The sequence below is a fragment of the Tasmannia lanceolata genome, unplaced genomic scaffold, assembly GCF_043159265.1.
Source record: "Tasmannia lanceolata isolate RefF3 unplaced genomic scaffold, GAP_Taslan_0.1 ptg000029l, whole genome shotgun sequence".
NCBI lineage: Eukaryota > Viridiplantae > Streptophyta > Magnoliopsida > Canellales > Winteraceae > Tasmannia > Tasmannia lanceolata.
Window position 1 is genome coordinate 8,429,508 of NW_027518706.1, and position 22,021 is coordinate 8,451,528.

The window sequence follows — 22,021 nt, forward strand, 5'->3', positions numbered from 1 at the left end:
TTTCCTTCTCCTTTTCTCTGTATCTAGAGCACCTGCGGCATCTACTTCGCGATCCAAAGTTGTAATATTCACAGGACACACAGGTCCAATTGACTGGGTGATTTTCAGTCCAATTTCCTGCTTGTCGTCTGCGATTCAAAGGGAGTTCTAGCGACCTTTCTCCTCTGCTTCCTGTAAGTGATTCATATTCACGAGGGCTTCCTGTATTGATCGGGAGATGGTGACCTATGCCCATTGCCCAGTAGGATCAGGTTTCTCCTACAACATTCCCTGTCAATCTCCAACCATTGCGAACCCTCAAAAACCGTATAACCAGCCTCTATTATGTCTTGTTATAGGTCTTTAAGACTTTCTATTCGATAGCCACAGCTACAAGTTCAATTAGCTATATTCCTTCCCAGATAAAAAATATCCGGAGGACTTACCGGACCCTTTCCGAAGTAGTCACTTACTCCCATTCTTCGTTAACTTCTCAGTTAACTAGGATCGTCGACTATCCCATGAATGATTTTTACCGCCTGAAGAGGAGCAAGAAGGGCTTGGGCCCTCGAGATCAAGGGAACAACTATCTCGTCGGAGAAACTATTTCGCCCACTTTTTGTTTGTATCCCGAGATTTTCCCTTGCCAAGAAATTCCCAAGAACGATATGTGAACCCCCTTCTAGATACTCATTTTGATAACATGTCAACCTGAACAGGATAGAAATTGATAAACATAGAGACCACATCCTCCCACAAATCACAAGTGACTTGTATGTAATTTACATGTAATGTCCCTTGTTTTTCAAATATCCAGGTAAAATCAAGAAATTATCAAAAGATATGAGATAATGACAACTCAACCATCAATCTAGAAATTCATTAATAATCTTCTATACATACGAATCCATGAATCCAAAGGTTATTTTTTCTTTTCTTTTGATAGGAACACTTGAAGAGACTAATCTAAAGGTTTCTTGATGCATGAATAAAAAAAATTAACCCTTTCACTTAGCATAAATCTCATATTTCAATTGAATTGACAAAGAAGCATTCACTATTATGGTTAGCAGATCATAAAACTGTGTTCTTTTCAACTTCTTCCCATTTGGAGCAATGCTTTTTCTCATGTGATCCCGAGTCGCATTGTCTGTACAAAAGGTGTTACCATGTGGGCCAGGAACATTTCAAATAATGGAGCTTGAATTCAACCATTTAATGAATATCCATTCACATCCGTGGTTCATTGAGTATTCTATTTTCTATTTCAGAAGGAAAAGCTCAGGAATGTTTTTGCCACAGATATGCTATTCTTTCATTTACAATTGGAAAATCAATTTGGAGCAATGCTTTCTTTCCTCTACACTTGTATAAAGGCGTTGATTAGTATTGTAAGCTGAAGTCTACTCTTTGTGATCAGATATAGTAAGCCATGGTGTTCCATTTGCCTTCTAACAATTGAGTGTCTTGGTTCATTGAAATTTAATAACCCTGAAATTTAAACTGCTTCTTTCTGCATTGTGTATTTTCAATGGTTCCAATGAAATTTTTATTTGAGTGATTAGTATTTGTCTTCTATAACACAGGAAAAGCCACTGTCACTTGATAGGTTATTTACCCGGTGGTTCTCTCATACATGGTATACTTCCGGAATTTCCTACTGTTCAACCTTTTGATTGATCTGACAGCTAATTTCATGAAATAATCTCCTACTAATCAATTAATCATGGATTTGCTTCTAAATTACAGAATAAATTACTTTTTGAGCCATCTTTTGGTGGACTTGCAGGCAATTTCCAGCAGGGGTTGCCTGTTGAGCAACCTGACGTTGGTCTGGCGGCTAATTTTCAGACAGTACTTTCTACTGATCAACCAATCATTGGAATTGCAGTCCCAAGAGGAATCAACTCTTCTGTATGTAATAAATCCTCCCAAAGCATTCCTTTTCACAGATGGCGTTTCATGATGCTCAACCAGATTGTCCAACCTCGTTAATTAAGTCCATAGTTCAATAATTAATTCCAAAAAATTTCTTTGACATAAACTTTCTGTGATGAAACATCTTTTATATAGATTGAGATTTTTATAGAATAACTGCAAAATCATGCAACAATCTTTGCAAATGTGTTGTCAAGATGTAGAGGATATGAAGAGGGAGAAGAGAAGAAGGGAATAGAGAGAAGAAGATGACTTTTTCTTGGAGAGTGGTGGGGAGTGGGGAGTGGGGAGTCGGGAGTGGAGGAGTTGGAGTTCCGGCCCAGGACTTGACTTCACTTATATATTCATTTAAGTGAATGTAATGTGAAGTTACACTATTGCCCTTAATACAATGAATGTAAAACAACAACTAACCCTTTCGGATTGTCTTACATGAGTATCAAATGATTCATACTTTCTATAGCCCCCTCCCCCCCAAATTGATGCACAAGGTTTTCAGGCATCATTTTTCAAGCAGAACAGCTTGCCGAGCCTGACTCATAGGATTGGAGAAGATATCCACTAACTGGTACTTTGATCGAATGTACAGAGCAGGCCGTTGGAATGAATCTGCCAAATCAAATGACAATCCATCTCAATATGCTTCATTTGAGATCGAATGTATAGAGCAGACCATTGGAATGAATTTTCCGAATGAAATGACGATCCATCTCAATATGCTTCATTTGTTCATGAAAGAATGGATTCACAGAAATCTGAATTGCACTCTTAGTTTCTATATAAATTGACAAAGGTTTCTTAATCAAGTCTTAAAGATGCATGAAAAGTAGAAGAGAAGAATGTAATACACAGAAGTCTGTTGCCTACAGCTGGTGCTTGGGTATGCGGGCTGGACGCAGCACCCTTTTGCATCAGAGAGCAAACACTCATTTGATATAGAGTCCACTGTTATGTAGATACAATGGTGATCAGAGTATGAGAAAGAGTCATTTTAGCCACATGAGCAAATGTTTCTTCATAACTGATGTAATACTCTTCCATTCTTGAGAAACCAGACAAGCCTTTTATCTATCCCGTCTACCATTAGATTTTAATTTGAATGAATAGACCCATTCGCTTCCAATAATTGATGCATTAGGTGGGTATGGAATTTAGACGCAAGTGTCACTTTTACAAAGAGCACGACGCTCCTCATCTATAGCCACTTTCCTAGAGTTTTTCTTTGGTGCTTGTTGGGTATGTTTTACAAAGGCAACTTGTGATGGAAATACATACAAGATGACCAGGAGGAGGAAAATGACTAATGGAACGACACAAAGAAGGCGGATTAGAGTCTAAAGGATGAAGAAATAGTATACACTCTTTTGAGCTGTCTCATTCTGGGATTAGCATCTAACCTTCGTTCTTCTTTTTCTGGTGATTATGTAGAGGGGTCATTAGAATTGAATGAATTGTCTTCATCAACGAAGGAAGGGGATACTATTTTGGGCCAAAGGCTTAGTTGAGTTGAGTTTTAACGAAGGAAGGGTACTGTTGGATATTTGGATGAGATGACTCCTTCAAAAGATGATAGAAGTAAACATTTTCAAGAAAAACATGACGTGAGACATGCATACAATGCCGGTGAAATTCATAACAACAAAACCTTTCTGATCATCATAAAGACACTCAACACGAGGTGAGAGTTTATCTCTCTCATTAGGAGGGAGATGGACATAAAAAAAACACCAAAAAATGTGGAGCAGAGAATAATCATCCAAATTGACCAGTGTAAGGAGATTTGTTGTCTAAAACATTAAACAAGTGACAGATTTTATCAGATGGGCATTAGTAAGTGCAATCTTACCCAAAGGTAATTCAGAGCTTTTGATTTAACAAGAAGGGAACCGATGATGTAGAGTTAAAGAGAAACAGTTCCAAATTAAAAAATGGGAAGAAGATCAACGTTAGTTTTGACTATTCTTTGATCGTTAATGTATTTCTGAACGCCGTGTCGAATTAGGTGATCTTAATTGGCTACTATGACTACTTGAAAAACACATAACATAGAGGTATGTGGAAATGGTACTAGGAAGTGCAACTTCAATAGTCTCATGAATTAGCTTTTGGTGTGCATTAGTGGATGGTGGAATTGATGGTGGTCCTTGATCGGAAACTATGTCTCTTTAGACGTGGTATGCATGCTAGGCTCCACCTCTACCAACACATGTAGGTCCAAGAAAGCTTGCTTGACAAGATTCTTGGTTGCGGGAAACATTCATAGATGGTGTGTCCAAGGTGGCGCCAATAGGTTAGACGTGGTATGCATGCTAGGCTCCACCTCTACCAACACATGTAGGTACAAGAAAGCTTGCTTGACAAGATTCTTGGTTGCAGGAAACATTCATAGATGGTGTGTCCAAGGTGGCTCCAATAGGAATGTGCATTCCGTTCCGTACAACTGAAGGCCATATGTCGAAGCTTTTAGTATTCATAGCATTTGCACCTTGCTTAAGTCTCATGGACGGTGACATCACTTGTCATCTAGAACAGGGAACACTGTAACTTTTGTAGAAGGGGGGCTAGCATTTGTTATATACTGATCCAAGTTTCAACCTCAAGCATTCTCTGTTTATTGCAACTAATAGTCAAATACTCTCCAAAACATATCATCTTGCAGGGCATTTCTAATGAAAAGAAGTGGCATCTACCATCAGATAAATCCTCTCCTTCTCATACCAATAGCGGCTGCTTGTCACTCATTGCACAAAATTAAGGTGTAGTAATAACAAGCTTTACCTTTTATCACCCACCTTCTTGCCCCCAAGCACCTTCTCTACTTTGGCAAGTCGATTTGGAAAATCTTTCGCATGTATACTGTTGAGAGGGAAGAGGAGAGGAAAATGAGAGAAAAGAGTGAGTTAGGGAAGACTCCCCAACACTAATGAATTTATATAAAAGAGAGAAGAGTACAATGACTACTATGCCCTTAGGCATCTACACACATACATACACTTCTATCACTCCCCCTCAAGCTGGAATGTATATATTATAATTTATGCATTCCTAGCTTGTTACAAATATCACTTAGTTTAGCTTTACTCAAGGGTTTGGTAAAAGTGTCAGCTAGCTGATCAGCTGACCGAGTGAAGGTAGTGCATATCTCGCCCTGTTGGATTCTCTTTCGTATGAAATGGCAATCTGCCTCTATATGTTTGGTATGCTCATGAAAGACTGGATTGCTAGCAATGTGAATAGCAGCTTTATTGTAACAATACCACTCAGCTGGGGCTGGGCGAGTGATTGTGAGGTATATATATATATATATATATATATATATATATATATATATATATATATATATATTGGTACCATAGGGTATCCCCACCTCACTTTATAGGGCGGGACTATTCCCTAGGGATGCCAGGCACCCGGAGTCCATCTATACCTGCCAGGTCTTCTAACAAGTCGCCCTCTTTTGGAAGTAGCTTAGTATTTGGGTCCATAGGAATATCAGTTGGTTTCATACCCTAGGATCCAGTCTCATCTAGTAAATCTGAAACATACTTCCGCTGTGTGTGTGTGTGTGTGTGTGTGTGTGTGTGTGTGTGTGTGTGTGAGAGAGAGAGAGAGAGAGAGAGAGAGAGAGAGAGAGAGGCTTCTACCAAAGTAAGCTACCTCAATCCCCCAAAAATATCGAAGGCGTCCAATGGCTCTTGTGGAGAACCCTTTTTTGCAGAAAAACCTTCAACTTTTGTTTGCCACATGTGTCACTCCCTGTAATGATAATATCATCCACAGACTATGAGAAGGACATGGCCAACATCTGACTGATGACTAAACACTGAATGGTCAACGCCACATTGCTTAATGTTGTATCTCATAAGAGCATCACTAAACTTCCCAAACTAAGATCGGGGAGATTGGTTGAAACCATACAATGATTTACGAAGCCGGCGTACTGAGGAGGACATCTCCCCCTGAGCAACATACCCAGGAGGTTACTCCATATACACCTCCTTAGTAAAGTCACTATGGAGGAAGTCAATTTTGACATCTAGTTGATATAATGACCATCCATGGTTGACGGCAAGAGAGATAAGAACATGCACAGAAGGGATTTTGGTAAGTGGAGAGAAGGTCTCGGTGTAGTCTACCCCATAGGTCTGAGTGTACCCTTTGGCAACCAAGTGCGCCTAAAGGCGCTCAACTATCCCATCCGGAAAATAATTGATGGCATAGGCCCATCGACAGCCGACAGGCTGAGCACCATGAGGAGGGGTAACTACATCCCAAATATGATTAGCCTAAAGAGCGACCATCTCACCGTCCCTAGCAGCACTCCACCTAGGGTGAGCAAGAGCTTACTGCACAGACTTAGGTAAGGAGATAGAAGACAAAGATGACACAAAACTGCGAAAAGTAGGAGTGAGATGATCATAAGAGACAAAGTGAGAAATAGGATGGGCAGTAGAACGGAAACGAATTCGTGAAGCAATAGGGGAGTCTACAGTCACATCAGTAGAGGGAACAAGAGGTACCTGAGATGAAGGAATGGGGATTGCCAGTTGAGAAGATGATGCCTCAGAAGGAGGGTGGGGGCATCTGGCCGCTATCGCCGCTAATAAACCTGCATAGGAGCTAAAGGAGGAGGAGGAGCTGAAGAAGTAGGAGGAGGACCTGAAGGCACCTGCAATGGTAAAGAGGGTGAATATACAAGATCAAGTAGAACAGGAACAGGAAGATGAACTTGCAAGTCAGATACAATGGGACTACTCTCGGCAGGAGCAGTAAAGTAGGAGACGGACTCAAAGAATGCGACATCGGTGGAAACAAATAAGCGTCATAGTTGAGGACTATGACAACGATAACCTTTCTGGGTGTGAGAATACCCTAGAAAATACACAACGCTCCGCCCGAGGGGCCAATTTATCCAGACCCGGGGAGAGGTTGTGAACATGGTTTTAAATTTCTACCGAAATCCGAAATTTCGGGTTTCGGTCGGGACCGACGCCGAAACACCTGATACCCGAAACCGTAATTTATTTCACCAAAATTTAGAGAATTTCGGTTGAAATTTCAGTTTCCTGCAATTTTGGTCCGAAATTTTAGGAAAAAATTGATAATTTTGGAGAGAAATCATTTCTCCATTATCTTGAAAGAACATATATCAGTTATATAAGAGGATCCCAATTAAAGGGATGAATATAGAATCCCTAATTATAAGGGATAGATAATATTACACTGTATACAAAAGGAACAGACAGCTAATAGAGGAAAGAAACGTGATCTATTGGGAAACCAAGCAAATCTGCTAAATCCAAGGCAATCTTCATCACCATAATCCAAGCCAATCTGTATCAACCACTAGAGCAACTAGCAACTCCAATCAATCCGTGATACTCCTTCATTATATAATATTTCCCTGAAATTTCGGCAGGCGGGATAAAAAATGGCTTTTTTTATTTCGACTGATTTCGAACGAAATTTTGAAATTTTGGTCGAAATTTTGATTTCAGTGGGGTCCGAAACCAAAATTTAAAACCATGGTTGTGAACAAAGCAAACACAACCAAAATCCGTGGAGTGAGGGAAAATAGATCCCCCTGAGGATGTAAGGCCGAGAAGGGGGAGGTGCCATTTAAAACAGTAGAGGGAGGTCGATTAGCCACGAAACATGATATAAGGATGGCATGCTCCAATAGAAGTAAGGAACCCACATTTGAAAGAGGAGTGCGGGCCATATAAGAGTTTCTTATCGTCAACAACATTTTGCTGGGAGGTGTATGCGCGAGAGGACTGGTGAATATTACCATGGGTGGATAAGAAATCTCGAAAGTCAGCAGAGAAGTATTCCCTAACATCAATGCGCAAACATTTAAGAGGATAATCATATTTGGTAGCAATCTCTGCATGAAACGCATGAAACATGAGAAATTCACGGAAGACCTCAGAGCGGTCTTTAAGGAGAAACAACCAAGTCACACGAGAGAAATCATCCACAAAGACGACAAAATATCGATAACCAAGGAGAGATGTGGTCCTGGTGGGACCCCATACATTGGAATGTACCAGCTCAAAAGGAGTAGAGGCAAGACTAACGACCCGGGAGGGGAAGGACACACGATGGTGTTTCCCGAGCTCACAGGACTAACACTGAAAGGGCTAAAGAGGGCCAGTAACAACAGAGGATTGTTGAAGTCGCGAAAGGGAGGGGTGGCTGAGACGGCAATGTCACTGATAGGCGTCAATAGAAGCATGCAACATAGGAGGAGGGGGGGTGCAATCAAGTCGATGGAGACCATCCACCACACCACCTGAACCAATCGTCATCCCAATCGACAAATCCCGAAAACACAATATGAAGGAAAGAAAGAGACAGAACAGTTAAGAATCTTTGTGATTTGGCTAACAGAAAGAAAATTGAATGGAGACTGAAGAACACAAAGTACCGAGGACAAGGGAGGACTAGAGTGAGGAGAAATAGTACCAATACCGAAAATAGGGACAGTGGCCCCATTGGCCAAAGTAACTGTATGAGAGGCAGAGGGAAAGGGTTTGAAAGAACGAAGGGAGGCAGAGTCACCCGTCATAAGGTTAGAGGCCCCTGAATCAATAATCCAATAGCTGGAAGTAGTGAGGAGAGAAGCTGGCGAACCACTAGGCTGCGCAAACGGCTCAGTAGGTGCTCGGCGGTGCGCATGTAGGCGCAAAAACTCTTATCTCTATCCTGGAGATAAGGATACAGTCATCATGTGCTACGGGTCCAGCGGAGGAGGATGTAGAGGCATAGTACGTAGCCACAAAATGTCTCACTGCCGAATAAGGAGTGTAGTAAGGGCGCCCACGCCTACCAGCTACACGGCCGGTAGTAGAATCACGGCCACGAACACGGCCTCGATGGCCATGACCTCTGACAAAGAGACCGCTGCCACGGCCAGAATGGTCACCACCAATATACGCGCCAAGAATAGAAGTATTAGCAAAAGAGGCACTAAACCCATGAGGCCTCATACAATACTGCACACAAGGGAGGATCCCTGTGAGAGAAGAAGGAAGGGGCTCGTCAAGAGAGATAGGAGCCATCTGTGGGAAAGCAGCCTCCATAGAAGTGGAATAACTAGAGAAAGTAGCCGAAGATGAAGGAGTCGAACCAAGAGCATGAGGCGAACTAGTAGGAAGATCCATGAGGTCAGAAATAAATATAAACTTTCAAACACAACGACGTCAAAGGATAAACAATAGAGAGGGTACTAATCAAACGACAGGCCCGACCATGATGCCGCAGCTACGATGGAGAGACATAGTAGAAATAGAAATATGAGCACTGTCCAGGATGATAAGAGAGGCTAGGAGATGAAATCGGAGGCACAACGCCTCACTCGGACATATCATCAAACACATGGCGTGCACCACGGCTCCGGAGAAGAGTCATAGAAAAGGACATATAAACACTAACCAAAGACAAGGAGAAGGAAAGGGTAGATGACGAAATCGAAGCTGCAGAGATGAAGGAGAAGAACACCAAAGGTGATTTAGGCCATGAATGAGAGAAGAAAGAAAAGAAAAAAAACGGTAAGAGAAAGCGATAAGGGTTTAGAGTGGGAGAAGGAGCGTGTCCAAGGGGAAAGAAGAGAGAAGACGAGTACACAAGGAGAAGCGGGGCTGATGAGAGGAGAAAGAAGAGAATAGGGCGCTGATGAGAGGAGAGGGGGTGAGAGAGGGTTCCGACAGCAAGGGAGGAGAGATCTGAGGAGAGGAGAGGGGGTGACAAAAGGGGTCTGGTGGCAAGGGAGGTGGGCTGGTAGGGTTACCAGGGTATGGATTAGATCTGGTTAGGGTTTTGGGCTCCGGTGGTAAGAGGTGGAGGTGCTGGGCGAGTTGGAAGGTGGAGGTGTTGGTCGTGGGGGCTGGAAGAAGGCATGAGGGAGAAGAGGGTGTTGAGCTGGGAGGAGTTGCGTGAGAGTTAGGGTTAGGGTTTTGTGTGGTGGTGAGGCCGAGGAAGGAGAAGAAGAGAGGGAGGAGGTGCAATGGTGGTCCCTAGGGAATCAAAACCCTAGGGTTCTAATACCATGTTGAGAGGGAAGAGAAGGGAGGAAAACAGGAGAAAAGAGTGAGTTAGGGAAGCCCTCACTTATGAATTTATATAAAAGAGAGAAGAGTCCAATGACTACTATGCCCTTAGGCATCTACACACATACATACACTTATAACATATACAAGCATAGAAGTAAGGTTTAAATTTTGGTTTTGGATCCGGTTGTCAGGAAAATGGAAACATTTTGGTTTCGGTGGAAATCTTGTAAAATCACGGAAACATATGGAAACATGCAAATGATGGAATTTTATGATGAAACTTTGATAAATGCTTGAAAAAGCACAAATACATACTTAGAAGCCATCACATAAGCAAGAAAACCACATATAATGGCTTAATCACATCAAACACATAGTGACATGCATTGACGCACATGTCTAAAACAGTTAAGTCAATAAAGAAATACAATGTAATGGAGTGTAAGAAAGTACAATGACCGGTTTCCCCTCTAAGAACTCCAACTCTGTCAATACCACAGTAACGAGGTATTATTGTTCCCATGCCGATCTGACATCCCATGCGCAGCAGCGGTCAGGCTGGAGGGAGGGCTGATATCAGCACTCCCTTGTCATTGTCTCTATGTGAGTCATGACCATGCAACAAGAATTTCTATATTGCAAGTTAGTTGTCTATTAATTAGTGACTAATTTGCACGTGATGATGTTAAAACCTTATATAATGCCTATTTTGTTGTGCCTAATGGCTGAAGACTCCATAATATATCATCTTGCAGGGCACTCCTAGAGAAGTGGCATCTATGGATGATTCAGGCTCCGAATTAGTTGAAAAGATATGTGACGAGAACATACAGTTGTACCTGAGGTAAGGAATACACATCTGCTCTTCAAGAATAATTTTACCATATGTTACATTGCAATATTATTTTGAAATGCTTGAAGGATTTCTAGTGGTGGCTGTTCAGATTTTTGTACTTGTGTAGTGATCAAAACCATCCGAATTAAATACAAAACAGTTTATGCCAATTATATCATAATTGAATCAAAATATGGCGTTTGAACAAGAATAAGTAAAGTCTCTTTTGAATGTTTTGAAAAGCAAACACCCATACATGGACTCGTTGGCCGGGCTAGTCTACTCGATCATTCTAAGTCGGTGGACATCCAAGGCTTATTGCCTTTCGTTCTTATTTCAGTTCTATTTCTATAAGTAGTGTCCTATAAATATAGATGAATGCAATAACGGAGAACCACCTAATGGAGACCATCCCAAGGTCCAAATTTTAAGTTTTAGGTGTCTTTTAATTCCATTAAGATATAGTAGGGGTACCATAGTCTTTTCTCATAAAAATATTTTTTGAATTATGAGTGTTTTATATATGTCACCAGGAATTTTAAGTGGGAAGCAAGTTTTTTAAGTCAATACATGGTAATTTAGTCTAAAAGTGTTACATGTTTTTGTTTAGGATTTTTGAACTTTCTAGTTCTTTTCTTTTTTATATATATTGTAAGCCATAGGGCACTTTTTCGTTTCATGATGATGATGATGATGATGATGGATGGATGATGGATGTTCTGGAATGATGAAGGAATAAATATTTGAAGCTTTTGTGCAACGCCTTGTCTTTCTTGAGGTGTGAAGCCTCAAGATTGTTAGTGGATTCTAGTATAATCTTCTTCATCTTTGGTGAGATGTGAAGGAAAACTCTTGTTGAGATGCCGTGATATAAGTATCTTGTTTCCCCTGCCATCTATATTTTTCATTTTTTTCTCTTCTTCTATTGGTTTCTTAGACAAAAATAATCTGCCCAAGATCCGAAAACCCTATTTTTTCTTCTTTTCTTGCGCATCTCAAATCAGCCTAAACCGTATGTCTCTTAATATTTCCCTAAACCCTTGTCTGCAACTTCTCGACATACGACTGCACCTTCCCGGCATACATTTGCACCCTTATCCTAATTTTTACCCCATCATTTTCACCTCTAACATCCCTTCCATAAATCCATCATCATTCAGATTTTGTATCAAAGAACTATTAGTTCAACCTTGATCGTCCGGCATCAGATTTGGTATCAGAGCTCAAGTTGGAAGCATATCGTTTAGATGCAGTCTTGATCGAATAGTTCAGTATCGTTTAGATGCAGTCTCAACTCTCAATTGAATAGTGGAGTTATTGGAAGGCTTAAACACCAAATTTGAAGGCTTGATGTCTCACTTGGATCGTGTGGATCATATTCACCAAGATTTTCATGCTCATCCTCTAGCCTTGGAGACTCCGTAGGTTGCACAAAGTCAGGATTTCGTGCCAGAACTATCATTGCTTTTTTATTTTGAATGGTAACGGATTTCATTAAAAGAAGACTGAGAAGGTCCCCCTTACAGTATAAAGACATACATAGAAGCCACAAAAGACGGTTACAACCCCACAATATTCAATTAGGGCGGAAGAAAATCAAAAAACTCTAAAACCTGCTTTGAAACTCCGTCCTTTGCCAACTTATCTGCCATAGCGTTAGCCGATCTTTTCACATGCTGGTATAATACCGAAAGCCCTTCTGATAGATCTTTTATCTCATCAAAGAAATGAAGAAATCTCCACGGAGGACTCAAAGGGCCCCTAAGCCATCTTATAACATTAAGCGAGTCACCCTCTACAATGCAACTGCCTAATCTATCCCTTTCCATACTCAGAATGCCTTGATGAACTGCTCTTACCTCAGCTTCACTCAAATCTGCTATTCTGATTGGACCAGAGAAAGCCAAAACTATCATTGCTGAATGCACGGAATTAGAGCGATGAATATGATCCACTATCTTTATACAAAGTCGGTTCCGACGATATGCAGCTCATATGTGTTACATGGGGATAAAGTTAACGACGGTCTTTATTCAACACGTCTGGAAAAGAAAAGTTGTTTGACAGAATCAACAAGAGCTTCAAATAACACCAAATGACATTGATGATGTAACAAGCCTAAATATAACATTGTTTATTCCACCTGTGGTAGAAAAACTAAAATACTACATTGAAAATGAATGTTAAATTCTGATTAAGCGCATTAGAGTATACGACTAACGATTGTATGAAATACTTATTACGTTGGGAGTACCTAAGTGGTTGGAAAGGACAGCTGTTTACGACCTGCATGAGGATCACATTTAACAAACTCCCACTATAAATCGTGACCATTATACTTGATAGGGTCAAGTCTTTTAAGCGGAAGAGTATGATGGGGGCCATCCTGATGTCTACATGGTGATTTTTATGTATCTTTTGAGTTCCTTAAAGTTATAGTAGGTGTACCATTTTTTAAGTTATGAGAGTTTTAAAAAGGCCACAAATGTATTACGAGAATTTTAACTGGGGAACAAGTTTTTTAAGTCATTGGAAGGCTATTTAGTCTAAAAGTGTTAAGTTTTTGTTTCGGATTTTAGAACATTATGGTTCCTTTCTTTTTTATATATTGTAAGCTTCAGGAAACTTTTCTTTTAATAGTGATGATGGTTAAAAAAATGATGATGATAATGAATAAAGATATGAAGTTTTTTTCTCTCATGTTGATGTGATGTCCTTGCAAAGGTGTGATGCCTTGATCTTTCCTAATGTGAGGTGATTCTAGTATGATCTTCATCTTTTGAGAGATGCCAATACTTCTTTTGTGAGATGCTGAGGAAAACTCTTGGTGGGATGCCTTGAGATAAGTATCTTGTTTCCCTTACTTGCGATCTATATTTCTCCTTTTTCCTCTTATTTTCTTGATTTCTTCCACGCAAACAATCTGCTCGGGAATCGAAAATATTCCTTTTCCTTGCCTAAAACCTCAAAACCTATTTTTTTCTTCTTGTTTTACCCATATAATATCAGCCTCAAACCGATGTTCCTTAATCTTCCCAAAACCCTTACCTACAGCTTCCCAGCATATGTTTGTACCTTCCCAGCATATGTCTAGACCTTTCTGGCATACATCCGCACACTTTTAAACCTACCCTACACCTAGTAGAAATATTTTTCCAATATAATCACATTTTTTATAGTCCACAATCCTAATTTCCACCCATCCTTTTCACCCCTAACATCCCTTCCATAGATCCTTCCTCATTCATCAATGTGAAGCATCAGTCCACCCTTTGATTGTCTTGTATTACCACCCTACTTTGAGTAGACCTGGCAAACGGGTGGGTTGGGCCGGGTTTCACCCAACCCGTACGGGCCGGGTAAAAAATGACCCGGAATTTTACGGGTCACAATTTGGTGGACCCGGACCCCACACGTACGGGCCGGGTGGACCCGCAACTCACCCGGTTTTTTTTTATTTCCACACTATAATAGGATGATCCAAACCGTCCATGTGATGGGCCATAACGTAAATAGGTTGTGCCCAAAAAATCATTTCCATAGGATGATGCTAGCCCTCTGATCTATGGAGGAATTGCATATTATTATTTACGGAAACCTGTATAGATCGGAGGGCTAGGATCATCCTATGGAAATGATTTTTGGGGCACAACCTATTTACGTTGTGTTCCATCACATGGACGGTGTAGATCATCCTATGATGCGGTCACTACAGTACTTTTTGAAAAATACGGGACTATAAGGGCTTATACCATATAAAATCTCGATCATTTGGGTTTTTACGGGCATCCGCGGGTCCACCCTGCCCGGCCCAGTTTTGACATGACCCATACGGCCTGGGTCAAATTTCTACGGGTCACTTATTTAGTGACCCGGACCCGGCCCGTACAGCTGTACGGGCAGGCCGGGTGAACCTGCAGGTCCGGGTCACTTTTTGCCAGGTCTAACTTTGAGTTACCTTTTTGTGATTGTTTGTGAGAGATCGTGTCAGTTGTGAGCTCTTTTGGATCATAGTAGAAACCAATCCAGTTTCTAGTTTTTTCTACAATACTTCATATTAATATCTTCTCTTGTGCAAGAATATTACTAGGAGATGATCATCATCTAGATCAGTTTTTCACCACAACCCTGCTATCATTCCTTGCATCTGTTGTTCACAGTTACAGCAGTTAGGTAACCTTGCTAAGCTTTTATCTTCTATTCACGTTGGAGGTGCTGCAACCTTCTAAGTTTGAAGCCGTTCAATGATCTACTTGAGTAGAGCTGGCAAACAACCCCCTTGAATTGAATCGGATCTTTTTGGGTGTGTTTCCAATGCAAACAACAAGCGCTGCTGGTCGCGACTACAACTAACAGTTCCTCACCGGGACGTGGCGATGGAATCACAGAGTATTTAGGATGGGGTTTATCTGGTATTGGAAGGGTATTTGTTTGACCACCCTCCCGTTTACATGGTAAGAGCACTGGTTTCCTCTGACCTCGGAAGAGTGTATAACTGTTCTCTCTTGTCATACGTCATGTGGTTACCAAATTGCCAAGTCCTCCCCAATAGGACATGGCAGGCGTCCATAGGCACTATGTCTAATCATGCTGAATTACGATAATCGTTTCCCATGGCGAACGCCACAAAGGACCTCTGGGTGACCCACAACTTGTTCTCTATGTTCAACCATGCCATCTTGTAAGGCCTAGGGTGAGATTCTAGTGTCAAGTCGAGTTTCTTGGCCGTCTCTTGTGAGATGACATTCTCACTACTGCTAGAGTCAATGATTAGTGTACAAATCTTCCTGTCGATAGTGCACTTGGAGGAGAAAATGTTGTGCCTTAGAGCCAATCCTTCTTTGACTTTAGAAGCAAGAGACAGTCTTTGTGAAAGAAGGCATTCGTTATGACATCATTGGCAATGATGTAATCCACATACTATCAGCACATTGCTCCCCGTGAGCCCTCTGCCCTTCAATATTCTGTTCACCAGACTCATAGTCTTCTTGAGCACACAATTGTTGTCGGCTTTAGGGCACTCACTTGACTAATCTCCCATGGCGTGGCATCTAAAACATTTAATACCGGCATGGTTTCCTTGGGGTATTGGTCGAAGCGCTTGTGTGGTCGTCTATGACCTCTACACAGGTCGATGTGGTTTCGGAGGTGCAGAAACAACCGACACTCAGGATGGTGTAGAAGCTCCATTACTCTGCATCTTCGGAGTACTACCGGAAATCATGTATGTGAACCGATTGGACTTTCCCCTCTCCTGTGACTCCTCTATGGCCTGAGCTTTCACTTGAGCTTGAGATACACTGAAGAAGGAATGTAGTAAGAGAGCATCCTGTATAGGTAACTGTAACATGTTCATATATAGAGCAACAAGTTGCTTGAGGTGATTCTGTGCAACCAACAGATAAAATTCCGCCGCGTGTTGAGCTGCCACCCGGTTGCCATGAGGTAATCATTGTAGCATTTGAAGCATAGTCTGTTAGTAGTTGAAGGGTAAGAACTCCTTGTTCATTTTCCTTTTCGTATCATCCCACTCTGTAATAGGTGGTTCACCAATCTGGTACCGCTGAAATTTGAAGGCTTGCCACCAAGCCAAGGCCCTACCTTTTAACATTATAGCAACAATGGGGACCCTCTTATAAGTTGACACATCTTTGAACTGCAGAACCTCATCCACAGTGGTGATCCATTCTATAAACTTCTCTTGATCTAATCCTCTGATAAACTACGGAATTTCCACTTTGAGGCCATTCTCCCACCGATTATCTCGAGTAGGCAGATGAACTGGAGGAGGTGGATTCCGACATTGAGGAAACAGACCTGGTCTCCATAGTCTTGTCGGAGTTCCCTCTACATCCTCTTTGCTTCATGTGTCACCAATCTATTTTTCCTGTCGGTTAGTGAGAATTCGTTGTCCTTTAATTTTATCAATGGATCATTTCTTGGTCCACGGAAAACTGTTCCCGCATTGCTAAGATCCTTGGCAGAGTGGCATCCATTGGGGCAGGCTCCCCTCATCAAACTCGGCAGCATGACTTCTCTTTGGTGGCATATCGAAGGCCCTCAATCTATATTGCTATCTGTCAATGGCAGGGTGTGTCAAAACTAAACTGAACACTGCTCTCGGCTGCAAGTATTGGCAGGTTCTGTTCAATCCAAAAGTTTTTCTAATGAAATGCCCACAATACCCCTAATGAAACATATATTTCCCAAACTACCCCTACTAGTAAAGTACATTAAAACTAGAAAAAATACTAAACTACCACATCAAATGAGGCCTAACTAATGAAATAAAGACACCTATTCTAAATAGCCTGTAGGGGCTTATGTGTATAATGTGATGCTCAATTATGGAGCTCAGATGGAACATGAATAGCAACACCATGAAATATGGTAAGTCCGAGACAATGGAAATAGGAGTTCAAAGGTTATAGTAATAAAAAATTTCTAGGACATGATGTGGGACATACATACATTGTTTTCCAGGGTCATAAAAACAAAAACCATTTTGTCCATCTTCGTAACCTAGAAATAAGACTTTTACCAGCAAGAAGAGACAGTTTATCCCATCCAACCTCAGACATAACCCCCTTTTTCTACTCCCAACCGAATACATGAAATTGAAGAGTAACCAGACGGTTTTCTAAAGAGACATTGATAGGGGGGCTTTCATCTAAAACATTTAAAAATTTGCAATTTATGAGACAGACGGCTGCAATTGTTACTTCATCCCAAAGTTGGTGATAGGACTCATCAGCTAAAACACTTGGAAATTGGGACCTCACGAAGGTTAGAGGAGCACACAAAATACATCTCTCTCTCTCTCTCTCTCTCTCTCTCTCTCTCTCTCTCTCTCTCTCTCTCTCTCTCTCTCTCTCTCTCTCTCAGACACACACACACACACACACACAAGGCCTAAATAAGAGCTCACCACATGAAACCCAATTCACTATAACTCATTTGGGAACAATGTCATGCTATTCTCATGTCATGATTTGGAAACAAAGTCAAACGAAATGTCTCATTTCCTAATTCAAGCAAAACTATCACACATTTGACTTAGTATGAGTACAAAAACCCATTCTTTCCCTTCATCTTTATGCATTTCATTAAATAAAAGAGCTCGATTGAGGTTTTCAAGGGAAAAGGGGAAGAGAAAAATTGAAGGTAGAAGAAACTTTAAAGAGCAAGAGTTTGACTCCCTGTTTTCATTCAAAAGTTGTTCCCAAAAATGTATTTAACGTCATTTTTTTTATTCTTCAAAACATATTTTAATACATTTACCAAAAAAAAAAGTGTAAATCAAAACTTTTATTAAACATTCCTAGTTTCAGTATGGAGAGATGCTCCATACTCTAGTATGAGTAGTAAGTTATACATATAAATACACTGAAATACACAAAGAGTGAAACACTAATTAATAGAGCATGATGGATAGCTTAAGTCATCTTGGACTACTTTGTTGTACGCAGCGATTCATCTCTTAAAGCCACATTGTTTCTTATTTATAATCACTTCATTTATTCAGGATAACAAGCTGTTCTATGACTAATATGTTGGTTTTCAGCTCTAGTACATCCAATTTTCGATAGGCAATGAGAAACATGATTATAATCAAACCCATAAATTACTCATGCCATTTCTGTTGTTCGGATTGAGCTTTGAAACATTTCAGATGGTAACCATTTCTGTGTGTGCGGTGAAGTTGTATTATTGCAACCATTAGTTCAAGTTTCTTTCCATATAATCCTTGCTTAACATCCGAAAGTTCGACTGTGTGTTTTTTCGTTAAACCTGCTCTTGATATAAAGAGTTCTTTGCAGTTATAGTTTATACACCCGTAATGATCGAATTGATTTGGTACTTTCATGAACAGATGTGAAGAGCACAGGGAGAAAGAGGCAGGGTTGAAGCAGACTGTATGTTAAATTACAAATTTTGAAGCTAATCATTGTAGATTCAGCTGTAAGTTCTACCATTTTGTAGCATTTTGTTGTGTCTACTGAAAAAGGTGTATATTGTTTTCTTTTGATGATCTGAATAGATTGAGAAATTGGAGGGTGAGTTGAAGGACGCCAGAAGGAAATGCTCTCAACTTGCTACAAACATTGAAATTCAAAGAAGGCAGATTAAGCAGTGAATCAAGAACTGAAGGATGAACATATAGGCAGTTTATACCATTAAAAAAAGGATATAGGCTGTTTATAAGGCTGTTGAATATGTGTTTGAAACCTTGCAGAATCCACTACAGCTTGTCAGTGACTCATTGACAAACAATGTTCAATTTCTAGCTACCTTTCATGGATCAGCTTTCCATGTTTTTCTTCTTTGCCTTTTTTTTAGTTTTTTTCTCTCCTGACGATAATACCTTATTTATTGACTTGTGTTAACTCAATGGCTTCTTTCTAATCAAGTGGTGGGAACATAAAACTTGATGGTTGGGAATTCTCTAGGAGACTTTAAGTAACCCCATCTAAGATTAGTATTTAAAAGAACATCCTTGATATTATATTGAGTTAGGCTTTGTAGAATACAAGAAATCATGTTGCCAAAATTCTTTCATAAAATTTTAAACACTTTTAACATTTCCCCAGTTTTTAATTCAAAGCACCCTTAATAGTTCCAAACTTTAGGCATTCAATTTAATTTGTGCATAAAAGTCTTTCGGACTTGAGCTCTCTCTTACTGTAAACAATTCAAAGTTATCTGGGATGATAGTGAATCATATCTTAAACTATTAGCCTGTTTTGATACATCGCTGGTGTTAAATACCCTAATCTTATTGGTGGGTTTCGTTAGTGTTAATGTATTAACTATAATTTACTTTCAAAAAAAACGTATTAACTATAATTTGATGATCTATAGACCCATTAAGATATATGAAATATAAGGATCAGTCTAACCTCATAGGAAGATACCTTGTTCACACACTCAAATAGGTGAGTTCTTTATTAGTGGTATTGTGTATAAAACAATAAGAACATATATTGATCCACTGTTATCTAAGTCACAAGAGAATTTCTTGGCAAGGGAAAATCTTGGGATATGCTGTTGTTGTTATTATTATTTCTTTTCTTTTTTTCTTTTTCTTTTTTTTTTGGGGGGGGGGGGGGGGGGCGGGGGGGGATTATATCAGGAGAAATAGTAAAAATAAAATTATTTCAAAATATATAATTTAATGGAAATAAAGAAATATCGTTAAAAGATTGCGATACTTTTCAAGGAAAATGCTAAAAATGAAAATATCTCTATATTTTTAAAATCTCAGGATTTTATCGTTCTATGAAAATGTCATGATAAAATCGTGATACTTTCAAAATATCGGAGATATTTGTGACATAGAATCGTGATACTTTCAAAATATCGGAGATATTTGTGACATAGATTATGATATATGAATATCATCCTTGTTACTTAGAAAACATTATTCAATGACATTATATGAATGGGCAAGTAAAATTTACAGTGCAAACAATCAATTTTCAATTAGTTTATTTATTTTTCCACTAAACCTAGGTTAACAATGCTTGGTCTACAATTTTATTTTGTTTTAGACCTATTCCCTTAATGTTTTTATCATCAACTATCTTTCTAGGCCCTTAGTAATATGATCCACCATAATATCACTCCACTTGAGATTAGATCTCTGATGCCATCTCGCTTAAGACTTGGTTGTTTTGGAATTCTCATTGGGACATTCATTTTGTGCTTTTAGCAGTGCAGCCTTTGTTGTCTTGGTAAATAGGTATAACTGCTACATGCTTCATCAATATTTGTCTATGAATCCATTCTTTAGCCACTAGATTTCAAAGAAATAGCACCTCCTATAGTGAAAAATCTGGATTAGCTTCAACTAGAATGAAAGTTCTCTTATAATTTAGCCCATAATGTAATTTTTTTTAAGTCATGTTCTCTTATGATTTAGGCCATAATAAAATGTTTTTTAAAAGTAATGCACGTCTTTAGTCAACACTTTCCAATACATTTTGAAAAATAGGGCCTACACCATGTAAAATCTCAAAAATACTAAGGCTAAACAAGGGTGTTTTCAATATATAACATCTGATACAACAAAATTAAAAAAAAAAAAAAAAAAAATCCCATTCACGGATCGCTGGTGAAAGCTCTCCTTCATATTCATTCACTATTCTGTGATTGCGTTCTCCGAATAGCCACGAAAATCACACTAAAATGGTTGATCTGGGTTTGAGCACCGATCATCCATCATATTCATTCACTATTCTGCAGTCATTGATAGCCAGCAGCAGGATTTAATGGTGTCCCAAGTAATCCAAAGGGGCGGATATATCACTTCCCTCATTTTATTATTCATCTACTTCTTAATACGGTGCTGCACAGAAAAAAGTCATTTAAATGATCAACTAGCATGCCTACCTATGTCATCAAAGTGATGGGCCCACCCCTTGAATGGTTGATTTGGGTGGAGATTGTGGGACTACTTCCTCCATCAAGACAAAAGGGGTACGCAGTGGGGCCAGTAGTGAGAAATGGGTGGAGAAGGAGAGACTTAAGTAGACCAGGCAAGTGCGCGGTGGGGGGGGGGGGGGGGGGCGTTGGTTTGTTTTGGGTTACCCACGGGTCATACAAGTGGTTGGGTTAAAAATGACCCCGCATCCGTATGGGGTCAGCACTTAGGTGACCTACACCCCCTGCGGGTGGGTTGGGTCAACCCGCAGGTAACACACAATTTGGGTGTCACACAAATGCAAACCCATACCCGCAAATTTGAGGGTGGGTTGGGTCGACCGGCGGGCGGGCACAGGTTGATTTTGCCAGGTCTAGACTTGAGAGGTGTGGGAGTGGATGAGGGGAGCATGAAAAACCAGCAGGGCAAAAAAAAAAATCCCAAGTACTTTTTTCCTTTTGTTTTTTTTTTTTTTTCGGATTTTCACACTAGCGTCCTCTCGTCACTATCTTCCCTCTTTCTCGGCTCTTTCACGATTGGGCCCACGAATGAAATAATTTTTCATGATTGCCAAACATGCCGAAGGTGTAAGATGGTGGGCCTCAACCCATTAAAAAACATCGTGTAATTAGCACCAAGAATGCTAGTGATTTAATAAATTCTAAGCCCCAATAATTCCTGAGATTTTATTTGTTGTGTGCAGCCCACTTCATAGGATGATCTAAACCGTTCAATTTTTTTAGGCAACAATGTAAATAGGCTGCACCAGTTCATTTGCTGGGCCACAATGTA

General features: G+C 40.1%; 1 protein-coding gene across 1 annotated transcript in view; it reads left to right on the top strand.

Annotated features, from left to right (window-relative positions):
* LOC143859113 (protein MICRORCHIDIA 2-like) overlaps positions 1–19,238 on the top strand; it is a 53,482-nt gene extending 34,244 nt beyond the window's left edge. The window contains exons 15-19 of the mRNA XM_077369793.1: positions 1,566–1,618; positions 1,769–1,893; positions 10,727–10,815; positions 18,680–18,722; positions 18,848–19,238. Of these exons, the coding sequence (XP_077225908.1) occupies positions 1,566–1,618; positions 1,769–1,893; positions 10,727–10,815; positions 18,680–18,722; positions 18,848–18,943 (406 nt within the window). The 3' untranslated portion in view covers positions 18,944–19,238. The remainder of the gene's footprint in view (positions 1–1,565; positions 1,619–1,768; positions 1,894–10,726; positions 10,816–18,679; positions 18,723–18,847) is intronic.
* Positions 19,239–22,021: the final 2,783 nt, after the last annotated feature.